The sequence below is a fragment of the Galleria mellonella genome, unplaced genomic scaffold (genome assembly GCF_026898425.1).
Source record: "Galleria mellonella isolate WM207_F2 unplaced genomic scaffold, CSIRO_AGI_GalMel_v1 utg515, whole genome shotgun sequence".
NCBI lineage: Eukaryota > Metazoa > Arthropoda > Insecta > Lepidoptera > Pyralidae > Galleria > Galleria mellonella.
This window is the reverse complement of record NW_026442107.1, coordinates 1,403,717-1,417,988: the sequence shown is the minus strand read 5'-3', so window position 1 is coordinate 1,417,988 and position 14,272 is coordinate 1,403,717. Positions and strand designations below refer to the sequence as shown.

The 14,272-nt window shown below is 31.7% G+C and overlaps 2 protein-coding genes across 4 annotated transcripts; one reads left to right on the top strand and one right to left on the bottom strand.

The window, feature by feature from the left end:
• Window positions 1–3,073: 3,073 nt before the first annotated feature.
• LOC113514662 (thioredoxin-like protein 1) lies at window positions 3,074–7,226 on the top strand. Its single transcript, XM_026898758.3, has 6 exons — window positions 3,074–3,271; window positions 3,352–3,508; window positions 3,890–4,000; window positions 4,262–4,411; window positions 4,932–5,065; window positions 5,397–7,226. Exons 1-6 carry the CDS (start codon window positions 3,174–3,176, stop codon window positions 5,605–5,607), a joined length of 861 nt encoding a protein of 286 aa, XP_026754559.2. The 5' UTR covers window positions 3,074–3,173; the 3' UTR covers window positions 5,608–7,226.
• On the bottom strand, window positions 6,775–14,039 carry LOC113514661 (U4/U6.U5 tri-snRNP-associated protein 2). 3 transcript variants are annotated; one of them, XM_052898653.1, is made up of 11 exons: window positions 13,890–14,039; window positions 12,038–12,186; window positions 11,792–11,940; window positions 11,092–11,206; window positions 10,392–10,567; window positions 8,882–9,107; window positions 8,393–8,516; window positions 8,073–8,232; window positions 7,570–7,760; window positions 7,321–7,473; window positions 6,775–6,901 (listed from the first exon to the last, which is right to left on the bottom strand). In XM_052898653.1, exons 2-11 carry the CDS (start codon window positions 12,096–12,098, stop codon window positions 6,805–6,807), a joined length of 1,452 nt encoding a protein of 483 aa, XP_052754613.1. In that variant the 5' UTR covers window positions 12,099–12,186; window positions 13,890–14,039; the 3' UTR covers window positions 6,775–6,804. The 3 variants fall into 3 exon arrangements, with proteins under 3 accessions (XP_052754613.1, XP_052754615.1, XP_052754614.1); XM_052898655.1 differs by having other exon boundaries at window positions 13,771–14,015; XM_052898654.1 differs by having other exon boundaries at window positions 12,038–12,195; window positions 13,890–14,015.
• Window positions 14,040–14,272: the final 233 nt, after the last annotated feature.

Genomic DNA, 14,272 nt, shown 5'->3' with positions numbered 1-14,272 from the left:
AAAACGTTATTTTAAGTGTTACTAATTATTGAAAGATTTAAAAGTGTATTTGCTTTGTTAGCGCCTGAAATAATTGTCATCAAATTTGACGTTGATACTACACCCATAAGTAGTACATAAGTAGGTACATATTATTTTTTATCTGGGATTTATAAATTTTGATCCGAGTTTATTAAAATGGATCGCAGTGATTTGGAGAGCTTCCAGTAAATTATTGCGAGGATAAACCTCGCCACGGGCGGTTTGCCGCTTTATTGTGATATCTTGTCGACCGCTATAAATTATTATTAAGTAAGCTTTCAAAGTATTTTTGCAACAAAGATCAGAAATTAAAAAAGACTTATACTTACTTATAATTTAAAATTTTCTTCCTCACAAAAAAATAGTCTTCAATCGTCATAAATGTATATAAGGGTCCCAAAAAGGATTAACAAAATAGTTTAGAAATCATAAAGATATTACACCACTAGCTTTCGACCCGCGACTTTGTTTGCATGGCCGAGATATGATCCTTAATTAAGATAATAAGTAGCCTATGCTCTTTTCTATCCCATACACTAAGCGAATGCCAAATTTGAAATTAAAATAGTGAAAATTGGTTAAACTATCAAAGCGCTAATAAATAACAAAAAACAAATTCACTTTTACTTTTATAAAATAAGACTTTATTAAGACTAGCGGCCCGTCCCGGCTTCGCACAGATGTAAATTTTTACATTTTAAAAAGTGGCCATTAAGGCTGCTCACGCGATGGAAACTTAAAAATGGAGTAACTTTTCCCGTTTTCCCAACATTTCCCTTCGCTCCTCTGCTCCCATTGATCGTAGCGTGATGAAAAGTATACTATAACCTGCCTAGCACTATGAAGAATATTTGTACCAAGTTTCGTTAAAATCCGTCAAGTAGTTTTTGTTTCTATAACGAACATACAGACAGACAGACAAAAATTTTACTGTGATTGCATTTTTGGCATCAGTATCACCCCCTGATAGTTATTTTGTAAATATATTTCATATACAGAATTAACCTCTCTACAGATTTATTATAAGTATAGATAGATAACATACGTATAAAAAAATAATAGTGAATTGAAAGCCTCTTATATTTTAAAATAATTTTAAAATAAGCGGTGTAGTTACTCCTTGGAGGATATAGTTATTATTAACCAAGTTTTTGTGCCTAAACTTGGAATAGCAGTCAAGATGGCAAACATAGGCCTTCCACATAAGGGAGTTTGCCAATAATCGCCATGCTTGGCAGGTGGGTTGGTAACTGCAATTAGACTTTGGAGATGTTTAAAGAATGATGCTGCTGTCCATCCCTCGGGCATTAAGTTCCCTTAGTTGTCTTTTACGACACCCACTGGAAAAGAAAGAGTGATCCCTTTTATGCAGGATCTTTAATGAAATAGTTATCTAGATGTACATAATAACAGTTATAGGCAACGTCATGTACATAACAAATTGTAGTGTGACGCACATTGGCACTCCTAGTGAATTGCTAATACTAAAGATTAAATTATGTAAACTAATTTATATCATAGGAATAAATAATCTCGTTAGACATGTTACAGGGAATTCATGCTCACACACTTGAGCCTAAATGATCCTGTATAGTATGGTTTTAAAGAAATTTTCTCCCACAAAGGCTCAGTCTGTAGAAGGAAATCCCTACCGATTTTACCAAATTCTTTAAAAAGCGTATATTAAAGTGACCGTTTAAGTGGCCGCCTATGTGGTATAAAAAATATATTCTTGTATGTATCTTTGTGAATGCACCTATGCCGACAAAATGTACCCCACTTCCTCTCATTCAAATAATATAACTAATGTATATTCATTTAATAAATAAATTTGTCTTACATATATAATAAAAAGTAGTTAGTTAGATGTTGAAAAAGTGGAAAAAGATTTCATCATTACTTATCATACTTATTATTTTTGAACTTAACACCACCAAATTAGTCGCAAACGATATAGAAATTATGAAAAAAAAAAGTCATAAGCGGCGGTCGTGTATAAACAAACATAATGTAGAGCCACCTTTCTACCAATAAGAGTCATAACGTTGTATATTAATAAAAAGTAGGTACCTATATAATTTATAGTAAAATAGGTCAAATGAATAATAAGTAAAGTTATAGTGGAAAAGTTCAAAAGTAACTAAAGTTCTATTATTATTATAACAAACGTATAATATAATTTTATTGAATCGCGTACATTTTTTACGATTACTAAGTAAACAAATTATCAACCTTGTTATTTAAGTTGATAAAATAAAAAATACGTAAAGCATTATTTTGAGGTTTATATTTACACATGCTTTTTAAATGTCACATGATAGAGGCCTTCATCTGAGCCCTCCTTGGAGGGCTAAAAACCTTTTATTGTCCTTGCAAGACTAATTAAAAAATTTCTATTCTTACCTACGGCTCAAGCGACGATCACGGTATTATTGATTTGCCGAGAGTGCCACTTCTACCTAGTGCTTATTCTTATGTTTATATAATAAAATATCTGTTAGCTATTGGTAGGTAGTAGTTAGTAACCTAAAATCTTACCGCTGCCCTCTGCAGGTATATAAAATTTCAATAAAAGTTGGTTTAAATCAAAGATAAGCTAAAATAGATGTACCCAAGTTATCTACTCTCCGTTAGCCACAATTTAGGGTTGTCTTGGGTTATTTGTCTATCTTGGGAGACGATAATTTTTATCCTGATAAGAAAAAATTAACCCGAAAGGTGGTGGTGGTAGATAAAAAAGTTTGCCGGATCAGCTATTAAACTAAACACTTGATGTCATCTTCTAAACTAACTGGTATATTTGGTGCAAACCTTGTTACAAAACAAAAATATTCGATTAAAAGAAAAAATGTAGTATGTACTATTTTAGCATAAATTTTACATATAAATATATATCAAATATTATAACTAATGGAACAAATTCATTAGTTTTTTTTATACATTTTACTTTGCTTTATAACTGATTACGAACGCAGGTATTATCCTTAATCTATGCCTAAGAACAACCACAATCTTTGCTAATCGAGCGTCACTAGTTGTCATTAGTGTCAAGTTTGTCAACCATTTTGAGTTGTCACCTTTTAGAAGTATCTACTGTTCCTTCCCAATTAGAATAATTTTTTATTGTTATAAATTGATATAAAGGATACATTATGGGTTTAGCGACTGTTATTGAAAATGAAGCCCATTTCCAATCGGAAATGGCAAATGCCGGCACCAAATTAGTTGTTGTAGACTTCACTGCCACTTGGTGAGTGTAACCTTTCGTATTCAAAATCTCAAGTCATCGTCCTACCTTTATTGTCACTTTAAAACTTTTTATTTTTTAAGGTGTCCACCGTGCCAACGGATTGCGCCGTTCTTTGAACAGCTACCAGCAAAGTTTCCGAGGGCTGTGTTCCTGAAAGTTGACGTAAATAGATGCACAGAGACTGCAAGCAGCCAGGGTATCTCTGCAACACCCACTTTCGTTTTCTACAGAAACAGAGTGAGTAACTAATTACAAACTTTGTTTTTTACAAATTATCTATGTGCCATTTATTATTATAACTAATGAATTACAATACAAAATTATATTTAGTTAATATTATATCATCAGTTTGATATCTAATAAGAATGTTCATAACTTATTAATTAGACATCTATTTTGTTAATGATATTACACTCTAATTTTATTAACACAATACCCAATACTTCAGAAATTAATTGATTAAAGTTTTGTCAACTCTTGACCAATAGTAGCAAATTAAACAAAATAATTCTAATCAAGTAACCAGTGATAAAGACTTCCGCAAATAATACCTAGTTCAATAAAATATGCAATTATTACATCATAACATTCTTAAAAGTTATAAATTATTACTTTCAGACACGGCTTGACCGACTACAAGGTGCTGATCCTGCTACCTTAGAAAATAAAGTTAGACAATTTTATGGCACAGAAGAATCCAACGATGATGATAATGCTGTTGCTGGCCATGTTAGTATTATAATACATTGGTAATTTGAAAATATGATATAATTGAAGCCAGTTATTTATTTATTTTAGGCAATAAGTTTTACTATAAATATGGGCGCATAAATACCTACCTACCATAAATACCTTAAAGCATACATATTTAAAAATTATATAATTATGCAAAAATCAGTCATTTTTAATGAGATATAATATATAAAATATAAAATTAAAAAAAAAAAATAATATCATATTGTTTATTAGATATTTCATATTCTGTTATAGATGGATTTGGTCACATTCATCACAAAGAGTGAATGTGAGTGTTTGAATGAGGCTGATGATCACCCTCTGACTCATGCCCTCACTAGCGGCGGTGGATACCTGGCCAGCGATTGTGATGAACAGCTCATCATCAACATTGCCTTTAACCAGGTGAATTATAAATATAATTTGTAATCACATAATTAATACAATAAAAAGTGTTATACCATATTTAAGTATCCTGTACATGAAAATACTCTTGGTACATCTTTTTATCAAAATAACAGTGAATAAAATTTTTATCTAAAGAACTAAAAATAATGAATTATGTTTATAATTTATTTTTATATCATTAATTTAAAACAAACACCAAGATTGTATAATAAATATACCAAGCATAAAAACAGATGATGCATGATAGAAAGTTTGTGTAGATGTCTGGGCACTTATTACTTAATTTATTTAAAAAAAATTGTTAACAGCTTTTAATGAAATTTGATACACTGACAACCAAATCTATATCTAAAGAATGTAGACATTCTTTTTTTTTTTGTTAACCATATTATCAATAACAAAACGGACTACGTCATCTCTGTGTTCACTCAGAATGATGTAGTCTCGTGCCATGCTATATAGAAAAAAAATTGAATAAAGTTATAGTCTATAGCTACTTATATATTAATAATTTCAGTTGGTAAAGCTGCACTCAGTGAAAATCAAGGGACCAGCTGATAAGGGCCCTAAATTTGTAAAGCTGTTCATAAACCAGCCAAGAACACTTGACTTTGATCAGGCTGCTGGAAACTCAGCAGTACAAGAATTGGAGTAAGTACTCTTTACACATTTGTGGATTATAATTTTCTTGGTCAAAATTTAAATTATCTGCAGTCTTGTCACTAGAATCTTACATTTTGTATTAATGAAAATAAAATGTGTGATAATATTATTAATGATAAATTGTTTGAAATTATTAATTTTTATTGTATTTATTATAAAATTTTAATATTGTTCTATAAATTATTACGTAAAAAAAGCAAAATAGCTCTAATCATTTATGCTTATTTTAAACTAATGTCTAAATAATTGTTTTAAAATTTTGGTGTTTGCTTATATGTTGTGAACACAAAATCACCCTCAATATAATATCTCATTTCAGAGTAACACCAAGTGATTTAGAAGGCAATCCAGTTCCATTGAGATTTGTGAAGTTCCAAAATGTTCAAAACATTCAACTGTTCATAAAGGACAACCAGTCTGGTGATGAGGTGACCCAGATTGATCATCTTGCTTTTTATGGCTCACCAATTTCCACAACCAATATGGGGGAATTCAAACGTGTGGCGGGTAAAAAAGGTGAGAGTCACTAGCGACTACTTACCATGTGTAGACGTACACAAATATAAAGATTCAGTTCAGTGCAAGACTTGACCATGACTTCAGTGTATAATGAAATAGGTCAGAACATTGATTCAACATAAACTATCATTATTGTGTCATTTAGCCTAGTTTGCACTACTTTAGTCATTTAGTTGAGTGCTTAGTACTTTAACAAAAATCACTAAAATTGACTAAAACTTTGTTCTTAAATATTTTGCTGCAGAATTACTCACCAGTCAACTAAATTTCTAAAGCGATATGAACTAGGCATTATTGTATTGCTGTCTATATATATCAGGTTATTAATAATAGTCAATACAATATTTTTAAATATTGCCAGTATGAAATAATATTGAGCACATTAAAGAAACATTTGAACATTAGGAAAACATAAGGACAATATTTAAATTTGTATACAAACAGATCTGTATTTATGTCTAACATAGCAAATTAATTTAATATTTTGACTATTTATACATGTTCATGACTTCATACACTACTGTCTATAAAATGTACAATGAAGCAAATTCTTCGCATGACTATATAATTGTATATTATGTAATAATTATAATTTTGTTTCATATAAAAAATAGTAATTACCATTCTGACAAAATTAATATGATTATGACAAAACATATGTAGGTATCCTATAAGATTAGATCATGGGAGTAATATTGGTTGCAAAGATAATTGTATGGATGGTTTATATTTGTCAAACCATAGTCTATTCTAAAATATACAATTCCGGTTTTATTTCACACACACAAAATATAAAGCTAAAGTATAACGACATGGAACACTATTAACGTTACAAAATTGATTTTGTACAAAGTTCCTACAATGAAATTGTAGCTGTTAATTTACATAAAATTTTATTAGTACTAATTCTAGTCATGCAAGAATTTACATTAAAACCTAGCTGAACTGACTACTCACTGCATTTTATTTGTAAATTAAGTTATTGTAAAATGGGATCACTTCTAAAACTGTGTCAAAACATAGTAAATGTGATTTCTAATGTATGTTTCACATATTTATGAAATACCTATGATAACATAATTATTACTAAGTATAAGGTCATTTCGAAGGCCACAGTTTGTTAAATGGGATTTAAAGAATATTAAGAATTTGTATATTCAATAAATAAAAAAAATGTGTAAATTTATTTAGTTTATTTCAGCTTAATATTAATCCTGTTTCAACTCATATATCTGAATATATGCTTCAGTCAGTGTGATCATCTGTGGCAGAATGCTGGTTACATGGAGATCTTGCATTTCATACCTGAAATGCAGTATGTGATGTTTAGTAGTTATGGAAATTATGATTATGTTACACTATTTAATATATAGGATCATAACAAAATCAATTGTTAATTATTGATGCACTTCTAATATCATTATAAACTTTTACAATCATTTTATATAGCATAGGAAATACTGAGATCACTTTTATGAATCTCAGGTCATTTGCTGTCACCATATAATAATTATGATCCTATATATTTAATTATGTCAAATGGCATTTCGTAACATACATGTCATATTTTACCAATATTTTATATCATTAAGAATAAAAGGGCGATATTGGATATATGACTTAAAATATACATGTGAGTTTTTATTATGTATACACTTAACATTATCACAAAAAAAAAAACCTCTTATCGAAATATTATATAAGTATATAAATACAAATATTACCATTGCTGAGTGGGTTTATGTAGAACATGTGCTCTATAAGTTCCCTTCTCTGGTGTCCCATCATGCACAATGTTTCCAACTAGCTCATATATTGTTTTTCCATTATGTTTCGCCTTCACTTCCGGCGTGAGGATATCGCCAAAGTCTACGTTCCTGAAAAACAGACATTTATTAACATCACATATACTGTACAGTAAGAACTTAAATTTATTTATTCTATTACCATAAAATACAATAAGAAATACTCACTTGACAGGAAAATTAACAACTGTTGGGTTCTTTTCCACGAAAAATGTATTTTTAGTAAACCTTTTGATATACAAAATTAGATATGGCGGGAGTTGTGTTATTTCAAATCGTTTTAAAAAGTTTTCTTTGTATGTTTTATATTCTTTTGATGCTTGCCCATTGAACTTGGATAATAATTGGTAGAGATTAACCTGAAAGTATCAAAATATTGTTTAAAAGACAATAATATCAGCAACGTCAAAAAATTGGCAAATGAGTTGCCACATATGCTAAATGCTATGTATCATCCTGAAGAAATAAATATGGCTTTAATTTTTGGAAAACAAAAGTTAAACAGCCTTGTCTGCTTAGTTGTACAATCATTTAGAAGTACAATTTTTTAACAATAAATAAAAAGATTAAGCGTAAAAGTAAGCATCCTTGAAAAATAAGAGAATTTTAATTATAAAATATCATAAGAACCGCAAAAAAAACATTACAAAATATTATGGCATTAAAAATACCTGTGGTATAATATTTTCTCTAAATTCATCAGTGAATAGCGGTGTTGGAGGTAAATCACATGTCAGAAACAGAAATGGTGATTCTGTGATCATTTCACTGTATTCTTCGCTACTGAGGTCCACTTTTGCTGCATCATCAGCATCTGGCGGTGGTAACTTTCTGAAATACAGTTGTCGATACTATAAATAGTTTTTTGTGGTTTTAAGAATATAAAAAAAAAACAGTTACTCTTCAAATGTCTGTTACCACACTTTAATCTTTTATATATAACTATTAGTCAAATTATAAGAAGGTAAATCCATCCATAATATATAATTACCTTGTGTATATTCTCATATGCCCAAGAAATGACTTGTAGATTATGGAACTGTTAGCTTTCTTTGTTCCGTTTAGTGCCATGTGCAGCGAGTTAAGAAACCATGACAAAAAATCGATGGGATCACCTATATACAAACATAAAAATAAGATTAAGAAGCATTATTTTAAAAAGGAGTACAGTATTGGTAAGTCCTCATCATTTTCATATCAACTGTTAACTGTCTATTGCTAAACATGCTCCTCCTCCTTAGGTAAGGGGGGGGGGGGGGATTGCCAGTAGCTACCACGTTTGATAGGCGGGTTGGTAACCGCAGTTAGGCTTTGGTGATATTTAAAGAGAGATCTTAATACCGATCGCTCGACCATATAGTTTCAGTCACCTCTAGGGAAAATATAATACATAGATTTTTGACAAAATGTTAACAACTACTACTTACTAACTTTAAAATTGTTTTATGTATTAATAAATCAGTAAGTGTCTGCTACTTACTTTGTTTAATAAACTGGAACCTCTTTTTAGACCATAGTACAACAGCTTGCAGCATCTCATGTGGTGATACATGCGCCTTAAAAGCCCTAGGATTCCACAATTTGCGTAGTAGCTCACCAAACCTTTGTACTAACAAGAATGATGAATCGCCTGGCGGGCGTTTTATATTAGCATAATTTTCTTCACGCAAAAAATAGTTCCGTAGCGGTCTCACTTGTGATAAACACTGAAAATTAGTTTTTGGTAAATTACGTGTTGGTTTTGATAATTTATTTTTGATATTTATTTATTTTTTTTTTTTTTTTTTTTTTTTACAACACAGGGGGCAAACGAGCATGCGGCTCACCTGATGGTAAGTGACTAATCACCCACAATTGCAGGTGTGCTGCCGGCCTTTTAAAAAGGAATATACTCTTTTCTTGAAGGTTATGTTGTCGTATCGGTTCGGAAATACTGCTGCTGGAAGTTGATTCCAAAGAATGGTTGTGCGTGGAAGAAAGTGCCTTGAAAAACGCACGGTGGAAGACCGCCACTCGTCCAGATGATTGGGATGAAACTTTGTGGCGGGTTGTACTCTGGTGAAAATCAGCAGCAGGTATCAATAACAATTCCTCAGAACACTCCCCATGATAAATAAGATTGCAACATCTCTGCGCAGTTTCATTCGAGTCGGACAGTAAGGCGTTGACTATCGAAATGCGGTCTAACGGAAGGAGTTGGTACTGTGGCGCTCCTGCCCACAGGTGAGAACAGTATTCCATATGCGGCCTGACTTGGGCTTTATATAATTTCAGGCGGTGTTCTGGCATGAAATATCGTCTCACCCTATTGAGCACTCCTAACTTTTTGGATGCTATCTTAGCCTTCTCCTCCAGATGACCGCAAAACTGGACGTCGCAAGATATATCAACGCCCAGAATTCCTAGACTCGACTTTTTATCAAGGGAAGTGCCCTGAAAGTGAGGAGATACGACAAACGGCGTCTTTTTTGCGGTAAACGCGCAGACTTATTATTATTTTATTTCAGCCATAAAATGTCATGAACATAAGCTTCCTCCATAAGAGAAGTTTTGCCAGTAATTGTCACGCTTGGAATGCAAGTTGACAACCGCAGTTAGGTTTTCAGAGCTGTTTCAAGAGAGACGCTGCTACCCACTCCTTTACCATTAAGTTCCCTTAGTCGCCTTTTACGACACCCACGGGAAAAGAACGGTGGATATTCTATGCCAGGGACCACATGGCTAATTTTAGATATATAGTATGTTAATTAACGTAACCTACTCTTTAAAACTTGTGTTAGTATTTATTAATAGGATATTAAAAAAAAATGTTTTTTAATTTTTTTTAAATATATTAAAGAAAATAATGAAATTTCTCGAAAAAAAAGGAACATTTGTATCAACGACACTACATAATACATAGATGTTATGTAGTGTCGTTGATACAAAATAAATAAAAAAATAATACATAATATAATACATTGTACTGTAAAGCAAGATAATTATATTACCTGCAAGATTACATTGCAGTAATCGTTAGCTTTTATATTATTGAGACCCACAATACCCGGCATGTACATAGTCCCATCAATGGCTCTCGACATTTTCGTATTTGAATCCATTTGTTTTATCTGCTCCGGAGTAAATATAGGGTTTAGAACATACTTGATATCATTCAGGGACGAATCTGAAAAATATGAAACACAAACATGTATCTATTTTTGAGGAGTACCATGGGTGTCACAGTATTTTTTGTGACGTAAATTATAATGCTTCTTATGGACGATATTTACCACTTTCTATCAGGTGGGCCGACAGCACATTTACCATTCTAGTTTATTAAAAAAATTATTCATTTTATTTTTAATTATTAGCCATAGGAATAGGTTACCTCAAGGCCAGCAACTCACATCAAATAAAAATGCCACTAGCGTTATAAAGTTACATTACAGTACAGTAACCTCTTCCCATCAAACACATTTTAAGTGTAGGAATTCATAAATTCTTTTTTAGATATATTCATAGATAGATACATTCTCTACCATTCAACTTTCTGGAAGAATGTTAATATTATTAAAAAAAAATCATAAATATTAATAAACTTATAAAGTGAGTAATATAAGAATTTTTTTTAGAAATACTATTTATCCTAGCCAAGTCGGCCCAATCACTAGTACAATAAATATTGATAAATACGAGTAAGATACAAACCTATCACTTCATAATTATCTGGCAAACAGTAAAACTTTAATGTATGTAGATTGAGGAACACATGATGACCATCAGCCACTGAATGTGTATAAGCATGGGTATTGGTGCCGCGACCCTGGAATATCAAAATAAAAGTATTATTCAATAAACTTGATATTCAATACAAATACTTTTTTTATTTTATTTTTATTTTATTTATACAAATTATTTGAAGCAACAGCTAACATTTGTATCAACAAAAATTATACATTATTTAAGAAAAATATTAAAGCTATGGACTTAATTTTTTTTAAATCACTGATATATGATCAGTCATCTGTCTACTGCTAAACATAGGCCTCCCTATGGGGAGTTTTGCCAGTAGTTGCTACGTAAGAGGATTGGCAACCGCAGTTAGGCTTTGGTAATATTTTTAGAGGGATGCTGCTGCCAAGTCCTCAATCATTAAATTAAGTCCCCTCTTATGACACCCATGGGAAAGGCAAGAGTGGCCCATGTCAGGACCAGACAACATTAACTAATGATTTATTGGAATTTTCCTCTCTCCCCAAACTTCAAAACAACCAGCTTATAAGTATAATAAAAAAATAAATAGCAAGATTTAAGGAGTGGTATTCATTTCATAGATGTATTTTTGATAGATTACATACTGGATTTAGTTTACTAGTATTGTTTATTTAAAACAATATGAATGTCATACCTGGAAATACTTCCCACAGACAAGACAGGCATAAACATTAATACGCGTCAATGAAACTGAACATAATTTTTCAAAATCAAAATCCAAGACATGCCTGTTAATAGTATCTAAATAAGGGCATTGAATGTGTATTATTTTCGATGTTGGTTCTGAAATTAATATTTATTAGATGTTATTAATATTAGATAATATTAAGGAAGAATTAAAATGCACAGGTGAATGTGAATAATTAAAATGAGTATTTACCAGATGAATCTATGCCATTTTCTCCAGATAGCTTTCGTTTCATCAACTGATTCTCAGCCATATTATTCTATATATGGAAATATATATTCCACTCTTTGACTACAAAATTGTTGAATCAATCAAGGAGGCGGTTTCAAATTCTTTGTGCCCTGGAATAGGTGCAGTTGGTAAATAAATTGAATAGATATATGGATTTGGAAGAAATATGCCATAAAAGTTTATTTGCAATAATAGAGAATACCAGACTGAAAACAGCAGAGCTGGGTATTTGGGATGCAGCAACATAACAGGTGGCAGAGGTATTATTTATCACAAAAGTCCAAGTCATCAAGAAGTAGAGTCCACATTGTGTGTTGGCAGTTAAAGTCATCTAACACATTGTACGGTAAATAGGATACACTGTACTTCTGCGATGATGTTGTAGTTTAGGTGTTATATATACAGATAAAATGGTATGGTTTAACCCCGCCTGCGTTAACAGGATATATTGGGGAACACCAGTGAAGGGTGATAGATGAGAATGAAAACAGGCCAGTTAGCCCATCAAGATGAATTCATCAGGAATAAACTATTATAGTTTTCAGGGAGAACCGTGAGGAGTTTTACCAAGGTGTAAATGAGAACGAGATGATTTAACCATACTCTTAAAATAAGTTTTCTGCAGGAAAAGAAAGGACAAGGTGTATGTTCAACCATGACTATTTTAATGTTTTTTGGCCTACTATGTTTGGGGCGGGGGGAAAGGGATTGTTAGTAATGGAGTCAAATAGCCCCATTACTAGCAATGTACCCTGTCAAGTCGACCTCCACATGGTTCCCCCGGAAACCATCATGGCTAATTCTAGTTGAATTTGTCAAGTAGGGCTAACTGACCTGCTTTCATCCTTATCAGTCATCTATCACTGGTGCCCCACCAGTGTATACCGATAGCACAGACGGGGCTACCATACCATTATCACCCATTAAAAAAAACTATGTTTGGGCCATACTGGAATAATAGCTTGACAATTACTACTATTATATAACACAGAAAAACTGATTTTTTTTTATCAGAGAACTTTTTTAGGTATTGAGAATCACATTAAAAGTATCTAGATTTAGATCTGCAATGTGAGCAAATATGACCAAATTTGCAACAGTTATGGCATAGGAATATTATATGGTACAATGGAGAGAGAAGTATTAAAACAATAGATCTTCTCAGGAAAGACTTGCCCTAGATAAGATTCATGCAATAAAGTAATAAGATTTGCAGGATTCTACTTTAAGGCATCTAGCTTTATTTACCTACAATCTTAATTAAATGGTTAATAAATTAAGATTCTCTAATAATTTTACCAGAGACCACTTAGTAGGGATGTTGCATACAACAACGATTTGAGAGATCTTAAACTTGGGTATACTTCCTCGGCAATAGATTTTTGAAAAAACAAGAGTGTTTACAAAATTATTAACCTATGAGTGAGTACAGAATTCAACAGACATTTTATTCTTTCCTAGAATTTTGATAGCATCTTGTTTCATTTCTGTAATATTACTTGTATGTAGGAACAAAGAATGAGCTCACTATATTTTAATTAGAAATTGAAAGAGTCGGTCACTATATATTAAGTGTGCATCGTACTTAAAACCTAGCTGAGTGTATACAGACTGTGTAGAGTCGTCTGGTGATTTTATTTTGTTGTTGTCATGAATAAGATTTGAATGGTCTCTCATTGCCTTTAACTGCTTACTGGTTCATTCGGAGCCTCTGAAGACGTCGCACAATTCATACGAAAAGGATTCTTGTATCAACAGGAGGATTCTCATCACTATCATGATGAATATGGGTCATATAAATTAAAATACTAACCACTAAACCGGGCACATGACAACACAAGAGGATAACAACAATATCTTAAAACAAATTTAATTATAAAAATTAAATAAATTCCACATACAAAGTACTCTGTCATTCCACGAGTAAAAAGTAAGAAAGATCTTTTGACACTGACTCTGATCACAGAACTGTGTTAGAAATGTCAGAAAACTGACATTGACTCACTCATTGAGCGTCCGAATGAAATTAACAAAATTAAATGGAAGTACAAGTAGGGTTGTCAGATGCCAATATTGATTTTTAACCAAACTTGATTTTTTTTTTTTCAATTACCGATGTTTACAAACTTGTATTGTCTTTCAATACGTTTTACCATGTGGCATAAAATGAACAACGGACAAAAGTCATTCCTTCTA